Here is an 18,861-nt window from a genome sequence, read left to right as displayed (position 1 = left end):
AGCACACGGTGACCATCGGCAGCACTGGCCACAGTGACCTTTGGCTGGGCTGCAAATTCCTCACTTGGTCTTTGAATCCCCCCCACTGAACAGTTCACATCACTCCCGTGCAATAATTGCAGTGTTTTCACATGTGCTCTTCTGTTTCATCTCACTCTTATATTGATCTAATCTTCTCTTCAGTAATCAAAACTAATTCCACATCCAAAAGATGCTTTGGAGAGGAGATCAGTGGCCACAAGCAGCAATGTGAAACCACCCAGATGCAGATAAATTGCCATTCTCCCTCACTGCACAGAGAAATTGTGTCCTAATGGTATAGCAATTACTGTGTTTCCATGGTGATGTGTGTGAGCACTATAAATAATGTTTGATGTTTATAAACAACCCAGTTTATACTGAATTATACACACTATTTGTATGCTAATATCCAGGATGCACTTCTAAGTATTTCACAGCAGCAGAATAGCAAACAGAAAGCTGAAAGTTTTGGGAGCAGTGCAGTGAACCATATGATTATTATTTTTTTCTGTGTTTATGTCCAAAGGAAAAACTGCATGAACTGAATCTGTTTCTTATTGTAATGTGCACACTTAATGGAAAAGAAATACTGGAAAGAAAACCTCACAGAATTAGCGAATTTTTTTGCTACCCATCATCATTACTGCACTGAGGTTTTGTCCCAGAAGGTAAAACACATTTAGGTCACAGTTGAGCACGCTCTGCCAGCGCTGCATGTGCCTGCTGGGCTGGCCACCCGGGCCAGGCTGCGGCAGCCGCGCTGGGACAGGGAAGCAAAGGCAGGGATCAAATCCCTGGGAGCGCACGGGCACCTGTGGGCAGACACGTAGCAGCGCTGGGCACGGCTGGAACAGCCCGAGAGGGCCCTTTCCCCATTGTTTGGGGGTAAATGGAATACACTGCAGCACATTCGTTCCTTGGCAGCCGGCCCGGCAGAACTGCCGGGCTGCTTGGCTGTGGGCGCCCCTGTATTTACATTAAAATAGTTTGGAAAATTCTGCCTTTATTCATGCCCTGAGTGTGCAAACATGGTCTGAGGTGTGCTCAGCCTGGGCTTGTGCCTCTGCACATCCTCGGCGGTGGCTGTTTGCTGGACACAGGGCAGTTCCCAAGGGCAGCAATCCCTGCGAGCAGGGCGTCCCTTGTGCCTGTGATTTCCTGACACGTGCACAGCCACAATGACAGGAATGGATTATTTGCTTTGTCATCTGGGTGGGGTTGTTTGTTTGTTTGCCTCATCCACCTCGGAGTGAGTCCTCAGCCTGTGCTGAGGCTGTGTAGAAACTTGTTCTCATGGCAGGGTATTTTGCACTGGTTTGTTGCTGGTCTTGCAAAGAAAGACGCTTGGTGCTGGCTTTTGGGGAAGCACCAAGAAAACAAATACGATCCAAATAATAAGGCAAAATAATGTGGGATTCAGTGAAGGCCTGCTGGCGTTGTGGCAGGGCTGCAGTGTCCCCGGGGAGCCGCTGTGCTTGGTCTCGGAGTGCCTCCCGTTCCTCAGGCTCTTCAATAGCTCCTCCAGCACTGGCCACCGAGTGTCCTGAGCCGCTGCCAGGAGAAGCAGCAGTGACCACACCAAGTTTTCCAGCAGTTTGTCTGTAGCTCTGGAAATCAATCTTGCCTTCTGCCCTGTTCTACCCCAGAGGGTGCAGAAGTATCATCACCCCACGGTGCAGAGAAGCCAAGCCCTTTCCACGGGGAAATGCTGAAAAAGACTGAAAATAACCCCATTTAAATTCCCTGTGGTATGGCTGTTGGGATGAGTATGCCTGTGTCTCACCCATGTCTGCAGTGATGTTAAAAAACCTTCTAAGTCTGTGCCTCGCTACACCTGGCATGTGCTCCTTGATTCCCACACACCAGGGTCCTGCAAAGTGTTCTCTTGCCGAGAAAGCACAACAATTTATGGTTCCCTGGATTTTAGATAGGGTCTGGTTTGGACCAGCCAACTAATTTCAGTTTGATAATCGTGAAATCTTTCTGTATCTTGTTCCTCCTCTTTTTCAAGCTTTTAGATTAAATGTATCAGAATATATAACTAATAACATTCATAATATAGAAAATCATATAACTAATAATAATTATTAATAGAGAATATATACTGGCATATTAATATAGCATATCAGCTTATAAATATATAATGTCTTAACGATATGGCAATAAGGTATATTATATAATATATAGTTATGTGTTAATATATGTCATATATTATTAAAATACATCAATATTTAATAGTTATTAATTTATATTAATTTTAGTGTGTTATTGATTCATATATTAATTGATTTCTATAATTATAATTAATTACATACTATATATTATATGTAGTATATGTTATATGTATTTATAATATATAATTAAAATAATACAAGGAAGCCACCTCTCAAAAGTTTTCTCACTTGCTAATCTGTTTTTATGGTGAATTTGAGAGATGCCTCACAACTCTACCGTATTTTGACCTTGATTAACCTCTCTTTTCCTACCAAAGAAATTTTTCTTTGCAAAGTTTGAGAGTTTTTTCCAACCAAGACAAGTGTGTGACTGTTACAGGACAGATAAATGTGTGTAGCCTTGCCAGCCCCATAAGTGCTGCAGTTCCATACTGAGTAGGATCTGTGCCAGCATTACTGTTCTGCCCAGACTCTGTCTTTTCAGGAGTTTCCATTTTTTAATTTTTGTGGACCTGTTTTTATCAATTTTTTTTTCTTCCTGGTGCTTCTGTTGACTGTGTGAGCTACATTATCATTTTGAGACTAATTCTGAAATTTCCCTGCAGAGGTCTTTTTTCCATAGCCGAGTTACTGAAGGGAAGGAAAACATGGGAATTATTCTAAACTCAAAGCTTTTGAACAAAAGATGTCTCAACATTTTCCAAACAGAAATGGGTAATTTAGGATGAGATGTTCAGAACCCAGAGGGATTTAATCACCTTTGAAGCCAGACTTAGAGGAGCCTCTCATTTAGGTCACAGCATCCTCTAGTCTGGCTTTCTGGGTGTAGAGTGGGAGCTGAGCAGGGCTGGGTTTGATTTATTGCTCCCTAAGCTGATGTTCTTCCCTTGCAGTCACCCAGTGGAAGGGGAAGCTGAGCTGCCTCCTGGTTCAGCTGGAGACGATGGGAGCAGGCAAACACTTCCCTGGGCTGCAGTGCCAGCAGAAAGGAGCTCAGGACCGTGGCCAACTCCCTCTGCAAGGGCTTCTGGATCTGCCTCAGCCTGAGGAGAGACACTGCAACAGGTACCACACTGGGAGGGAGTGGAGCTCACTGGAAAGCTGAAGTGGAGAAAGAAGCTCAAGTGAACCCATCTAGGGAAAAGAGGCACCTCTGGAATGCAAAAAGGCTTTAAACAAAACTGAGGGTGCTGCTTTTAAAGCAAAAGCAAATGCAGACCCTTGGGAAAGCATCCATTTGGCTGGGTTTTGAAAAATTTGATTTCTGTTTATTCTCTTTGATGGTAGGTAGTTAGGGATAGGGAGAGAGTTTCAGGAATACCTGAAAACAAAAATTGACAATGCTGGTATTTTCACTAAGTGATGTAGCCATAACTTGCTTACTCAGAATCAAAAACTATACAAATGGTTCAAATACTGGTAAAGGGTATTTCATTTACTAAATCTTAATTTCCACTTGAGGAAATTAAGCCCCAAAAGGGCTGTAGTACCTCTCATTGTCTGCTTCTAAAAGTGCAAAGAATGAAAAAGAGTACTGCCTCTGACTTCAAAAGTAATATGATTTGAAAAATATGCACTGATTAAAAATAAATCTTTTGCACACATACATTATCATTTTAATATTAAGTTATCAAATACAGCCAAAGCATACAGCAAGACCAGCAGGGATTGTTCATGGCTCATTGCTTCCTCCTCCAGGTCTTTGATACTTATAGATATAAATAAATAAAGTTGATATTTATGTATATAAAAATAGATACAGAGAGAGAGAGAGATATTTATATCCCTGTCAAATGAGGATACCTCTGGACAAGCTAATTGGGAGCATTATAAACTCAGGAGTTTCTGTTTTATTATCCTGGAGACTAGAGAAGCTGAATTTGAATAAGGTCCTTGGGAACAAGGAAATGTGGTGGTCTGACCTGATGTCTGTGTCCTTCTGCTATGATTTCTTCCTTTTATAAAATTAATTTGATAACTTTACTGGATATCACAGGGATTATTTCTCTTTCATGGCAACCTCCCAGCACAGAGTATATGAACTGTTGCAAAGGGTTTGGAGATGTAGAGTCTACGGGTGTAATTAGTTGAAATTAGTGTGGCTGAAAAAAATCCAGAATATTCAACTTGTCTAAAAAGACCTTCAACTAGAATAAAAGAACAGTCTTATACCAAGAATATTAGTGCTTAGGAGTGGCTCTGTTTGACTAAGAAAATGCCATTAGAACCAAGTATTTATGACTAAATACACTTGAATAGAAAACATGCAGAGAAAACTCTTGGTGGTTCATTTGTCAAAAGCTGGCTGAACTGTAGCTCAGTAATTATGTTCTGGATCTCACAGCCAGAGAAGTGGGAACCGCAAACTGACTTCCTCATTCCTCCCCTTCCTCCACGAGTGCTTTGGATTAGGTAGTCAGCTGAGATTTCCAAAGCACATGTTTTTGTACCATGCTGCTGCGACCCATCTCCAGGTGCTTCTTGCTTAGATTCCCACAAAATACCCTTTTCCCCCCCTTTTTTTCATGGAATGAAAAGTTTGTTAAGGCACTGCCGTACTGAAATCCTTGCCAGGTGCATGTGCACACACGCACAGAGAGGAAAGCGACTTCTGCCCCGAAAGAAAGACAACTGGGCACTGTTGAATGCAATCCAACGACTCTGCGGTCGCTTGTCCCGAACAACAGATATTCTGTATCACCTCCCATTAACAAACAAAAGACTTTTTCCCACGCCATTATATATTTACATTAGCCTACTCCTCAAGCTTGGCATGTTGGCTTCCTAAGACTATTTGATCCCAGGTTCAGCTCTGTGCCAGAATTGCTGGAACAAAATGCAGTGGGTGGACAAACCTGTCCTGCTGCATTGCTCGTGGCCTTTTGAGAACAGAAGGCATTTCTGTGAGTCATGGCTGTGAAAGCACTCGCAGGGCATTCCGGTGCTGGGGCTCTGGCTGGAAGCGCCTGCGTCTGCTCAAAAGGTTACCACGGGTGCAGTCCTATCATGACACACTGGTTGGTATCAGCCAGGGGCAAATATTAAGTAGCTTATCTCTTAAAGAGGGAGATAAGGAAGCAGGGCTGTGAGGTGCTTGCCAGTAAACGTGTATCCATCACAGCTGTCGCTGGGTGTGCTGCAGGAACCGTGCCGCGTACCCGCACCACAACCAGGGCAGCTGAGCTGCAGCCCTGACTCGGGGCTCCTGCTGGGGCCTTTGGCAAGGCATTGAGGACTAAACTAGGCTGCCTTCTGCTCTGAGCTGAAGGGGACTGAGGTTTCACACATCCCCACTTTCTGCAACTCCAGAATCATAGAATCACAGAATGGTTTGGGTTGGAAGGGCCATTAAAGATCATCTAGATCCAACCCCCCTGCTATTTCTGCTTTTCTTTGAGACCAACAAATAATTAAAAAGCCCTACAAATAAAAGAAGGAAGTCTTATCAAGTGTTATTGTGGTGCTGAGGACACAGATATCTGGAAGAAAATGCAGAAAATTTGTTTCCTTGTATTTCAGTGAGAGGCCACAAAATCCACTTGCCTTGAAAAGGGAAGATTGAGGAAGGAGTTTATAGAAATTCCTCTGAATATCTGCAGTTGAGTATTTTTCAGATGTGCACACACATACATTTATATAAGTTTTTGTGTTTACATATATTTTTACATGTGCTTGGAAATACATATATGATGTGTGTGCATTTGAGGCTTTTTACCTGGGACACAGTATGCAATTTGAGGGGTGCATTTTTTTCTCTCCGGGTATGTTAATTCTTTTAAGTATCATAGAATTATAGCATCACAGAATACCCTGAGTTGGAAGTGACCCATAAGGGTCATGTAAGTCCAGCTCCTGGCCCTGCACAGACACCCCAACAATCCCACCCTGTCCCTGAGAGCCTTGTCCAAACCCTCCTGGAGCTCTGGCAGCCTTGGGGTCGTGCCCACTGCCCTGGGGAGCCTGGGCAGTGCCAACCACCCTCTGGGGGAAGGACCTTTCCCTGGGATCCAACCTGACCCTCCTGTTCTGTATATATTTCCGTGTCTTTAAGGAATGTAATACGTACCTCAGAAGGTGCTGAGACAAGTAACCCTGCTCTGTGTGATGTTTAGTGCTGCGGAAAATGCATGATGGTTAAATTCCACTGCCCTTTGAACAGGCCTATCCTGGAGGCTGAACTCGGCTCCAGTGGCCCGGTGCAGTCCTTGCAGGGGGTTGGGATGTGCCTGATGTGCTCCAGAACAGCAGCCTAGATGCACTCTGGTGAAAGAACGGGGAGAGGGTTGGACACCCATTGCTGGACACCCAGTGGGATCCTTCATGACCATTTACTACTAAAGGTTCACCCCTTGGATTAGAGATCTCTGCACAGCACATATGTTCAGAGGAATTCAAAATCATAAATAATCAGCTTTGTGGAAAACTGCTCCAGTCAAATCACTGGATAATTATCTGGCTTTTACAATTCTCTTTGAAATCATTTCTGTGGGGAAATATTCCGTGTGTAAAATCAGGAGTCAGAGATTGCTTGGAAGAGACGAGAACAGGGTGGCAGTAAAAAGGAAAAGCAAAGCCAATTTCACTGGTGTAATAGGGCATCTATTCCACAACACATAAAATAATAATGCTTGCAGTTAAAAAAGCCCAAGGAAAATATAATTAATGCCCAAGAGCAACTGAGGCAAATGGTAGAGGGGAAATGGAGATTCATTCACACAACACCAATTTTGGTGCTAAATTTCAGCAGATAAATTATCCAGCATCTCTCCCTGGAGTTTTTCTCCAGTTGAGAAGGAGCAGGTCTGTCAGAGCTGAACTAAGGCCTCCCCTGGAGCAAGTTTGCTCTCCCTATTGTAGAGGGACTCCAGAGAGGCTGTCAGTTCCCTTAGCCCATCTTTTAAGCTGAGTGGTGTGAATAGTCTTCAAAATGCCTTTGGGTTTCCCTTTACCCAAAGATTGAGGCAATGCTCCTTTTCATTCTCAGCCACAGGAATTAAACAATAAGATCAAAATCTTGTAATCTCCTTGGGAATTCCTTTTAGTTGTATGGGATCTAAATGCAGGGTTTCCCCTAAATTGCTGGGCAAATGAAGGCAGAGGCTAATCATACAGCTGGCCTTCCATGCAAACATTTCCAGTGTCTGCTGTGGCCACCAATTGTTTGGGATCGCCTATGAAACAAATTTCTTAATCAGTTTTAATACTAGGCACAAGTTTAAGTGTCATTAAGCTGGTTTTTTGTTGATCTTGTGATCTGTTTGCATCAAGAACAGGAGGACCTGGGAACAAAGCAAACTTTAGTATTTCAATTTTTTTGGCCTTTCATAGCACTAAGTTATGAAAAGGATGATTGAAGTAGACTCACGCTGGGGTCTCCAAACAGATAGTATTTAGTGTATTGCTTTCAGGAAAAACAGCAGGAGTCAGATTTTGTGTTATTCCCTCTGTCTCGGTGCTCTGTGGAACACAACCACCATGTATTATAGGAAAACTGCTATCTTTATTCTTCACCAAACAAATCTTTCAAAGCACATATATCTGTGCTGCAGGAATGTGCAGGGGGAGAAACCTTAAATCTTCGTTTTAAAAATTAGATGCAAATTTTAAATTTGTAAATGCACGTCCCCTGTCAGAAAATGATCCCCTACAATTTCCTAATAGCGGGCAAAACTCCAAAAAGAAAATACTTGCCAGCCTTTGGACATGCTTGTTCCAGTCTGGATGTGCAGGGATGCAGATGGGGACTTTGGATTCGAGGGGCAATGAGTTTGTGGGTGAAGTTCAGCTACAGTGTGGTTTGTTTTGCATGCAGGAGGTTTCTTACCATATCAGTATCCCAAACTGAAGTTGCTTGCAACTTCCCCTGCCTTTCCAACTTTGCTGTGTTTCCCCTCAGGCGCAGTTTCGCTGTGTACATCCCACGTCTCTCGGGGCTGTCACTGAGAGGAGAATGTTGGGTCTGCCCTGCCCCGCTCACTGCAGCGCCCTCGCTGCGGGAACTGTCACTGCAACAAAGGCCTCAGGGCTGGGCAAGGAAACGTGCAGTCACTGCCCAGTTATGAAAATTGCTGTGAATGCAAATATGATCTGTAGCTTTATAGAAAGAGTGTTCTGCTGCACACCAACTGTGCCTTCAACAGTGACAGGCACACTGAGCTGTTTGCATGGGAAAGCTGCTACGAGGGCAGGCCCTGATTTGTTACCTTCAGCATCACTTTGGGGGTTTAACCTTAAACTAAGAAAGAAACCCGTGGAAATATGATTAAAACTTTAGGGGATCTACTCATAACATGCTTTAGATTTGTTAAAAGATTTGCAAATCTTTTGATGAGTTCCGTGTACGTTCCAGATGTCATTGTAGAAACGAATGTAATATTACCATGTGCTGTAAAAACTTCCTGCAGCTCTATTAACAAGTTTCCCATGATGTAATTAGAAAGAAGGTGCAGTGTTTTCTTTGGCATCTGTGGGTAAAATGCTGTGCATAGTTATGCTGCTGTAAACCCAGGCCAACTCAGTTCATTTTAATGAAGTTATTTTGGACTTAGTTCATGTAGAATTTGGCTATACCTCTATCTATATCTGGATATCTCCCCTGAGGGGTAAATACAGCAAATGTTGTACATTTTCTTTAGATTTTGTATAGGAAGACACTATTCTCAGTATCAAGGAGGTTGCTACTATTCTGACCAAGGTAAATGCTGTGAAATCTTTCAGGTTCAGATTCAGGTGGGGATTTCAGGTGTGCCCATAACTTTCTCGAATAAGCCAGAGCACGTGCAAGTGCCTCACCCAGGGCCTTCAAGCCTCCTCTCTGCACCTCTTATTCCTCTCTGTTTGCTAGTCTGTTATGTGAGGTTCATGGTCAAGAACCATTTTGGAGTTGGAGGCCACATTTCTATCACAAATCATTTATTTTCTTTCACAAAAAATGTATCATCTTCTCACTGCAGCCAGCTAAAGTCTCTGGTGGTCACACTGTTGGTGCCTGTGCCGGTTTCTCTGCACACTGGTGTAGGTAGCTGGCTTTGGACTGTGATACCACACACAGGCACATTCATTACTGTTTTTCACAAAACATAAAAACTGCTTTGGACTTGGAATTTGCCTGTCATTTCTCATCCGGAGGAGCCTGTACACAAACGGCCTTTGCATAAGGCCTCGTTGCCTTTTGTTTTTTCCTAAACAAATAACAAACAAAAAGAAAAGGAAGTAGAAGGGGCAAAAAATTAAGTTTTAATGGAAACACATTTCATCTTTTGTTTTCTGCTTGCCATAAAACATTAACATAGTAAACAAATTGATCTTTGCTCTCACGTTCTTTAATAACATACAGTATTTTGAGTTTTGTCATGGCTAAGGTATGGTTAAACCACGTGTTGCTGGTCACATTCCAACCTCTCTTGTCACAGCTCTTTGACATCAAACTACATTTTTTAAAATAAAAGTTGTGTGTAACCCAATTCTGTTCAGACACCTTCGTTAAAAGGTCGCATTTGGGGTACATTAGTGGTTATGGTGTTTTCTGACCAAAACTGCTTTTCCTTGGGGCATATTTCAAAGTCCAAGCATTCCCATGGTCATCCCTGCTTTGTGCCAACAGCACCTTTTGGAATGCTGCATCCCCATATGAGCAAAGCCTCCATAGGATGCTCTGAAACATTATATTCTAGACTGCTAACCCAATCGTAGGACTTACAGTGGTCTTAAAATAGCAGACAGAGCTATTTGAAATAGGGGTATGGATAGAAAAGAGAGAAAGTGTCACTTTGGTCCACTTTTCAGAGTGGTTGGTGTTATAATATATAACCTTTTCTTTCTTTTTTTAACGCAGTGTAGTTTGCAATAATTTAAAATACTCTATAGACATTTAAACGATATACAATAATATAACTTAATTGGATTCCTCAATTGTACTTAACAAATACTATTCTAATATATTTACAGTATCTAGTACCATAAGACTGTGCATTACCATGTTTGGGAGCTTTATTTGCTTCCTGTCAAGAATGCAGTGGAAGTACAGTATATCACTATGATTCAACAACAATACCCATGAATCAAAGGGACTTTAAGTTACATGGAGGGACTCTAGTATTTTGGGGGCCCCTGATGACTTCTGTGAAGTTGCACTTGTTCATGCCAAGGCTGGCATTTAGAAACCAACAGTAACACCCAAAAAAAAAAAGAGCAATTTTATATTGCTCGGTGAGAGACTCGTTCAAGGGGTCTGATTTTCAGAGGGTAAGTGCTTGGGGTCAGAAAGGCAGGTCCTCATGAGTGTTCGAATGAAGATCCACAAGTCGTTGGTTACTTTTGATAATGTAGGTCCACAAATTCCAGAGGTAATTCCTGCTCCTTCTCAAATCCTGCACGGGAGCAGGTGGAGCAGTAGATCCACCAGCCCCCGGTCCCAGGAGCACCACATGGACTGACAAGTGCTTCCATGGCAGGTGGGGAGGGCTCATGGCTGTGCAGCCTCTCAATGGAAGTAATACAATGAAGCAAATGCCAGAGATGCAGATATACAGATGTAAGGAAGTTTTTAATCCAAGTTTTCAGAAAATCGGGTCGGGACCCTTGGGACAAGCAGACATTTATATTTTTGAATGGGCTGTGTTACAAGTGGGCATATCTGGCTTTTGGGGTTAAAACCACTAGATTTTACAGTAGTAAAATATCTGAGGATTTTTAAAAGATCTCTCGTAGGGACAAGGTGTGTGACTTAGGATGAGTGCTATGTAAGAAGTAAGCTTCTTTCTTAACATTCATGGATTTACCAGAGGCACGGTGTCGCCAGCCTTAGAGTAACGGTGGCGTGGACTAACCCAAATTTTAGCTGTCTTGTGCTCGTGAAGCCACCACAGCTCTAGGTTGCAGCAGCCTAGAGCTCAGCTGCCATACTTTTTTTAACTTCTGAGTGCATACTGAGCATAAGTTATTTAAAACTCTTGGAATATTAACTTTCAACCATTACAGGCAAAATGCGATGGAAGATCCTGCCAGTGCATTTGACAGCAAAGCAAACCCTTTGATATTTGTCCAAGCAAGTCTTTGTATCCTAAAACTCCCTACGAGGAGCCGAGAGCAGGCTCTCCACACCTCAGGCCTGAGTCTAAAAAAAAGTCATTCTTATTCAGGAGGCAAGTAGGAAAAGTCTTTATCAAACATTTGTAACCACAGTTTCATATGATGCTTTTGCTCAGTTCTGGTAATTGCTTAAGGCCTACAGTAATTGAACTCTAATAGTGGAGTGACAACAGATCAGTAGCATTGAAGAACTTAGGGAGAACCAAATACAAAAGTCATAAAGTCAGAGTTCCAATAAGTTTACATTTAGTACAGAATTAAGACATAGCTACCCGTTAGTGCTTAGAATTTTTTGATACTATTAAAAACATAAATAATTATTTTTAATGTTCATTCAAAGAGTTCCAGTGTCACTGGCAGCTGATGTAATTTTGTGAACGTTTGTTGGTTTTTTTCCAAACTGATAGTGGAGTATTTCTGCCACAGATTTTGCTCCCTACCAGTTGTTTTCTCTCTACCTGCTTTCTTAGGAATTTAGGTTTTTGCAGCAAGACTACTGCATTCTAGTCAGTGAAGATTTCATTTCCTTAAAAAAAAAAAGTCTTTTTTTGCACAGGGCTCGACAGTTTAGTTGCTGTAAAATAGGAAAAAGTGTCTTTTTCTTTTAAATGTCATGGGAGCTGCAACGCAATCAGCTTCTCTGATATGTATAACTTAAAACACTAAGAGAACTCTACAACACCCAGATTGTAGTTAAAAAAAAAAAAAAGAGAGAGAGAGAGAAAGTTTCATGTGGTTGTCAACATCACCTTAATCCTGTTGCCCTTGTTTCCAAAGCAGTTACAACAGCCAGCCAGCCAAAATGCACCATCCTTAGAGGTGTGGGTAGTAGTGGGGAGGGCGTGGTTGCGGTGTTGGCCGGGGTCGTGTCCCCAGGTGAGATGTGCAAACGATGCTGGGGTGTGTCGTCCTCCCCGCCGGGCTCGCGGGGCCGCGGGTGGCTCGCGCGGGGCCGTTATTTGCAGGTGAACACCTCTGTCCGCTCGCTGCACGTGTTGCACTTCACGAAGCAGCACCAGTGGAATTTGCAGTTACACTGCCACACCTTGGTGTACTGGTGTGTGTTGTACCCCCGCCCGCAGCACATCATGTCGCAGCCGTCCGCGTTCGGGGACGTGCGGTTGCAGAGCCGCCCCTGGGTCCCGACGCTCCCTGTGGAAGCGTCTTCCTCACAGTAGTTGGGTGACTTTTCAATGTACACTAAATCCGTTTCCATGGGTTTCTGGTAGCTCTTAATCTGCTTGATCTTCAGGAAGGTTGGCTGTCTTAGTCTGCTGGCTCGTACCACCTCCACCTGCACTGCAGCGTTGTATTTCTCTTTCAAAATGTATCCAATCTCTCTGAATTTGGGAAGTGTTGTCCAGCAGGTCTTGGTTGTACAGGAGCCTGAAACTCCGTGACACTTGCACTCCAGTTTCATCCTCTCTTCGAGAACCTGTGTGTACAGACAGTTGGATATTGATACTGCAAGAAAACTATTGCAAGGTTGCCTAAACCTCAGTTCATATCAGTGTTCACTACTGCTTGTTGAAATTTTTTTAATGCATGCTGATAAAGCTTCTCACCTCCCAACAGAATGCTCGTAACACAGTTGTAGTGGCACCTGGTTGGAAATACAGTGTTTTGTCACTTTGTTGGAAAACATTTCTGTTCTGTTTCCAAACATTGGAGAATATTTCCTTCCATTTCAGAAGACATGTCTTTAGAGCTACAGGAAACTTAAAATTTTTCAAACCATTTTCATTTTGAAAACAGAAAAAAAAAAAGTGGGGTTCTTTTCAGGTGCCATAAGATTCAGAATACTTAATTGCTTTAAGTAATGATCAAAGAATATTTTAAGAATTTTGACACAACAGTATACACTGTGTAGCTGAACAGGCATACATGCAGGAGGGCTGCAATTAGAGGACCCTTAAGGTCCCTTCCAACCCATTGTGTGATTCTGTGATTCTATATTCACTGCATCATTAAAGATTTTGCCTTTATACCTGTACCTATACTGGCACTGGTAAACTTACTGACTATTCCACCCAGAGTGCCCCATCCCCTTTAAGGGCAGCACTCCCTGCAGCTCTCAGTCCAGCTATAAAGCAAATGACTGCACAACATTAGGGGGACAAAAAGTCCACTGAAGGGTCCTGCTCAGCAGTGAGCCCAGGAGAACTGGGAGCATTTATTAGTGCCAGTGATCAGTGATCCAGGAGGTTCATCTGGAGCAGTTAATCCGCTGTCAGATGGTCCCTGGAAGGGACCCGACCTGGTGGGTGCTCGTGCTCTACTCCCGCCCTCCCATTTCTGCTCTGTCCCAACCCCTCCAGGACTGGCACATCCCTCCTTTCCTGGGACAGCGGAGTGTGTGCCCAGGGAAGGAGGGGTGTGCCCCAGGAAGGCGGGGTGTGTCCCAGGGGAAGGCAGGTGGGATGTGTGGCGGGGGAAGGCAGGCCGATGCCCTCCCGCTCCGTGCGCGGCGGAGGGAAAACCGGCCTCACGGAAACGCCTCCTTGTTTTTCCGCCCTCGCGCTACCACTTAAGCCTGACCATAATTACACCCACAGTCATCATTAGCTTATGAAAATCAGGGCCCAAGAACAAAGCGAGCTGATCTCTCCCCCTCGCACTGGGATGCTCACGCAGAAATCCGAGCTGCCGAGCCTGTCTGAGAGCATTACTGATGCTGCAGACCATCTCCTGTCGTGGTTTCGCTGCAGATCCCAGAACATGACTGAAATGGGCACGGGATGAAAGGGCCGAAATCTGAGTACAATGGTATAATGAAGTAGGAGGGAGTAAAAAATGCTTACTGCTTCAGAAACTGGCCTTAAAATAAAAGCTGTGCAGATCTGGTTATCCCTGCAAATAGAAGGCACCCTCCTGAGTTGTTTGAGTTTCACTTAAATTGTATGGTTTGTTTTTTCCCAAATTTCTGGGGTTTCAATATTAAAGAGAATATTTGGTTTGGGTTCTCCCTTGCCAACATACAGTAGCGAGTATAAGATAGCTGAGCAACCTATGCAAGAATCATAGAATATCCTGAGTTGGAAGCAGCAGCAGCATTTCAGAGCAGTGAGTAGAGGAATTCATTATGACATAGTCCAGGGTCTTTCAGGGGTCTCCAGGGTCTCCTCCGTATCCCTCTCAGGCTTGTGCAGAAGGTCTTTTTCCAAAGACCCCTAAATAAGATTTCAATCCTGCTCCACAAATCTGGCTTCAAATAATTTCTTGGTATTTAGATATGTTTGTAGATATGTATAGAAGTGCTTAGAAGCTGTGCTTGATATTGCTGGTTTGTTGAAACCAACCTGCTTCTACAGTTTTCTCAACATGCAGTTGCAGCTCTAAGAGCTGCAGCAAAATCCATGACAAAAGGTGGAAGGGGGAAACCTTCTCTACACCTTCACCAAAGAGCACTAAGTTTTCCAGGAAAGCACTGCCTATGGGATCTATCAGCCCTGAGCCACGCTCCTCCCTCAGCAGTAAATCCTGGGGAGAGGTGCACCTTTTGCCATGCTCCACACGTTCCTGATGTCTGTATTTTGGTCAGAAAGGCCAAGGCAGTAACTTAGTAAGAGAGTGGAAGGAGGTGAAGTTTGTGAGGCTCCTTATTCTTGTGTGGGCTCAACACTCCGGGCACTGTCCCAGAGAACCTCTGTCTTTGCCACTGATGTGCTTCACTGATACACTAAAAAGTGTCACTGCTCCTGGAAAACAGATACCACCCATTCTGGTGTCCCAGGTGACATATCTGTAAATGTATACTTACATAGGGATGTCTCTCTGTGTGTATATATGTTTGCCTGCGTGTGTATTTGGTTGAGATGCTGCCATTTATTTACATTATTATATACATCTATATATGATTTATATACGCTGCCTGGCACCCTCTGTAGTACAATCTTCAGCAACTTTATCCTAAGTCTTGATTTATCTTTTTGTCATTGTCTTTCTGAAGATCCGGTTTCGTGACTCATTTTGCTGAGCAGAGACCTGATTTCACTGTTGTATTGTTTTGAAGGTTCCCACTGTCTGTGATGGTGGAAGAACTTGCAAATGCAAGCCAGACAGGCTCAAAACCAGCAGAAGTTTCAAAAAGTATTAATTCATGCTCCTGAAGCCAATCTCACAGGTTTTTTTTATTTTTTTGGAGACTTCTCTCATGGATGTGGAATGTTTGGGGTTACAACACTGAGCACAGGCCCAATCATCAGGTAGTTAAATTCCTGAATGCTATAATTTGTGTGCCCACAGTCAGCTGTGGGTACAAAATTGTGCCCAGAAGCTTGGAGGTCAGGGAATATAAGGCCCAAACTAAGCAGATTCTGAGCAGTTTTTTCCCCCCTCTCTCCACCCCGCTGCTGTGGAGTGTTCTGTGCTGCCCAGCCAGGCTCTCCTGGAGGTTTCCCTCTCTGCAGGGCATCTCCAGCACCTTCCCACTGCCAGGGCCTGCCTAAGGTGGCCGCCTCTGACCCTGTTTGCTCAAGGCTCTGAATGAAGAGCAACTAATGTTTTGCTTCCTAAATGTCCCTCCAGCTCAGCTTTCCTCAGCAAAATTCCCATCACAGTTTTGACCCTGAGCCTTACAGGTACTTATTTACTCAAATCTAATGCCCTGTGCCAGGCTGGGTGCTTGATTAAAGATTGAAAATCATTAGCTCGTGCTCAGCAGTCCCATTTGTCAGATGTCAGTGCCTCTATCTAATCTTGAATGGTTTACAGCAAGATCTACCTCCCTGAGCAAATTCCCATCGCTGGACTGTGCTGCCTCCAACTAATCATAGGAACATTCCTCAGGTCCCCTTTCCACATACAGGCCCACTCCCACCCCAGTGTGATCTTGCCAAGTAAAATTTTCTGACTACTGCTACTTCGTTAAACGAATTGTGAAATGTAACGTTAAAGCTTTCTTAACCCCATGTCTTCTTATACCTACATAATTCACACACTGAAAATGGAATTTGAGGGCTGTCCACTGCCAGTTAAGTAGAAAAAGACTTGTGAAGATCAAAATAAAACAAAATGATATGCATGACAAGAAATTCATTTTTTCAAATTCCATATCTAGACTCAACTGCATAACATCAGATACAGTTTCTGTACATATTAAAAATCCTATCTGGATAAAGTATAAAAAAACAATAGTAACATTTTGTGTGTGTTTTGGCTTGCCTTTTCTGGTTTGTGTTTTCCTTAATGGAAATGCACATTTTTGGACCAGATGTTAAATGTAACAAAATCCATATTACTTTGCGACTGCAGTATCAAAGAGAAAGAGAAGACTGTAGCAGTTTTCCCCCATCAAACATGCGAGTGATCAGCTTTTGTTTGTGGTCCTGGCTACCAAAAGAGCCGGGTGCTGGTCACAGGGTGTCACCTCTCCTTTGGTTCTCATGCAGCTGATCTTGTGGACCCATCTGGGAATCCAGGCGGGGTTTATTTGCATTTGGTTTTTCAACTTGGACAGGCAGGGCTATACCTAACATTAGTAGGATGTAATGCTAGTCCTCTAATACAAATGTCCTGAAATTATTCTTTGTTAATAGCAGATGACAGAGCCCAGAACTGAGCAGTTCACACCGTGTCTCCTCCAAGAGAAGCCCTGGAGTCAGCAGGAGAGGCACGAGGTGCTTCAGCTGCAGAGCTTGCTTTCTGCTCCTCTGTGAAGCTGTTCCATGGGGCATCAAAACAGTGTTTATACTCTGTGGGGTGGGAGATGAGGAACTGAATTCCTGTGCTTACTGCTTCTCGTCATCCCTATTTTTCTTATGGATTAGTTTGACGGAAACAGGGAGCCTCTGCTTTGCAGGGGTCAGTACCCAGCCACAGCAGGAGCTGGTTTTTCCCTGGCACTGGCCAGAGCTCAGCACCCTCAGAGGTGCCAAGAGGTATCAGTTCACCTCCTCCTGGGCTCCCCCTGCCTCCCTGACACCCTCTTCCACAGTGTCCCCACTTAATGCATTAAAAAACGGAGGGAGTCCCACTGTGCTCTTTATACAAGTTCTCCTCTTGGCTACCAGGAAAATTAACCTGGGATTTTGGGACCTGCTGCCCATCACATGGAAGTCTGTACTGTTATGAGGATGAACAACAGCCTAATCCATCAGTGTCTTCTCCCTGCCTTCTAGAAAAGAGAAAATAGCTGCCATATTTCAGCAATAAACTGCTGCAATTGGTTAAAACTTTCTGAATTTTATTTTTACAGTGAAATGTTGCAAAAAGCCATAATCTTAAGAAGCACCCTCCCAATCATCCCCAAACCAAGTGTGATTGCAGTGTTTCACTCTCTTTTCTATGGAATTTGTTGTAAAGCTTGAAGGTAAAATTTTAAGTATCACCTGAAATAGTTAAAAATATTTCATGGGTGGTTTTATTCTTTCAAGCAGAATAGATATGTCAGGTTTGAGAGCGTGCAGTGGTATTTTACTAGATGGATGATCTCTGTCTTGCATGCACTGCATGGTATGCATGGGCATGCACATTTCTTGAATAAAACCAGTTAGCAAGTCCTAAAATATTTGGCTCTTACCCCCTCTAATTTTAAAGCAAAATGTTCAAAAAGTAGGAGAGCACCAGATGTAGCTTCTGGCAGTCAATGTTAAGGGTGTGTTTCTGGAAGAAAAAAATAGTCTAGTAATGCAGCCCAACTGGAAGCAGGAGATCTGTCCTCAGGAGGTTTGGAGCCAAAGCATATTCAGGACATATGGATAAGCTGTAGTTATCCATCTAACCCACCCAAGCTGTAGCACCAAACTTTTCAAAATTGGATTTCTATCTGTCTGCAAATCAGTTTAAGTGGGAAAGTGGAAAGTGTGGTATGAAGCACAACTATGGGAAGCTTTTCTTTCGTGAGTGTTCTCTCAAGGGATGTGCAGTGAAATAATTTGCCGCTTTGAGAGGAAGAAACTTTCAGCAAATGATGGGCTCAGGGCTGTAAAACCTGGAAAGTCACATTCTTTGCATCGCTGAAATTACTTGGGAAACAAAGTCACATTTTAAAGAATATTTTAGGCTTATAAGAGCATAAAATTTGTTGGGTTTCACATCTGAAACTGGGATTCAGCCTCCACTGTGACTTGGGAGCATTTCATGCAGAGTCTTTTTGTGGGCATTGTCTCTGCCCTCCCGTGCTGTCAGGTGGCAGTGAGGGCAGCCTGCAGCAGCTGAGGGCATGCTGTGCATCTGCCAGGACCCAGCTGAGCAATTAGAATGTTTCATGGGACCTGCAGGGACCTGACACTGTCTTACAAACTGTAATAGCTCTAGTGCAAACAGTACATATAAATATGTGTAAATATCCGTAATTGTGTGCACACACACACTTCATATATTTATGTATCTATGTGTATGTATGTGTATAATTAATGGGGACCAACAAATCACCTCATTAGCTGTTCTACAGCCAAAGCAAGTCAGCAAAAAACCCCTTCCCAGTACCACAGTCCTGTGGCGCCAGGAACTGTGAGAACAAGCCATGGCTTAGATGGAAATGTTGTCCCAAGTAATTGAATAATCTCTTCTGAAGAGAGTCTGAATTAGTTGTTTTTTCCCCACACTCTTATTGTTTAAAAAAAAAAAAAAAGCT

General features: G+C 43.4%; 1 protein-coding gene across 1 annotated transcript in view; it reads right to left on the bottom strand.

Moving 5' to 3' along the window:
• Positions 1-9,410: 9,410 nt before the first annotated feature.
• Positions 9,411-18,861, bottom strand: part of WNT7B (Wnt family member 7B) — a 78,600-nt gene continuing 69,149 nt past the window's right edge. Inside the window, exon 3 of the mRNA XM_039386588.1 lies at positions 9,411-12,720. Coding sequence (XP_039242522.1) covers positions 12,241-12,720 — 480 coding nt within the window. The 3' untranslated portion in view covers positions 9,411-12,240. The remainder of the gene's footprint in view (positions 12,721-18,861) is intronic.

Source organism: Pipra filicauda, unplaced genomic scaffold (genome assembly GCF_003945595.2).
Source record: "Pipra filicauda isolate LSUMZ 115617 unplaced genomic scaffold, ASM394559v2 scaffold493_size893225_pilon, whole genome shotgun sequence".
Taxonomy (NCBI): domain Eukaryota; kingdom Metazoa; phylum Chordata; class Aves; order Passeriformes; family Pipridae; genus Pipra; species Pipra filicauda.
The sequence above is the reverse complement of the archived record's forward strand: the minus strand, read 5'-3'. Positions and strand labels throughout refer to the sequence as shown.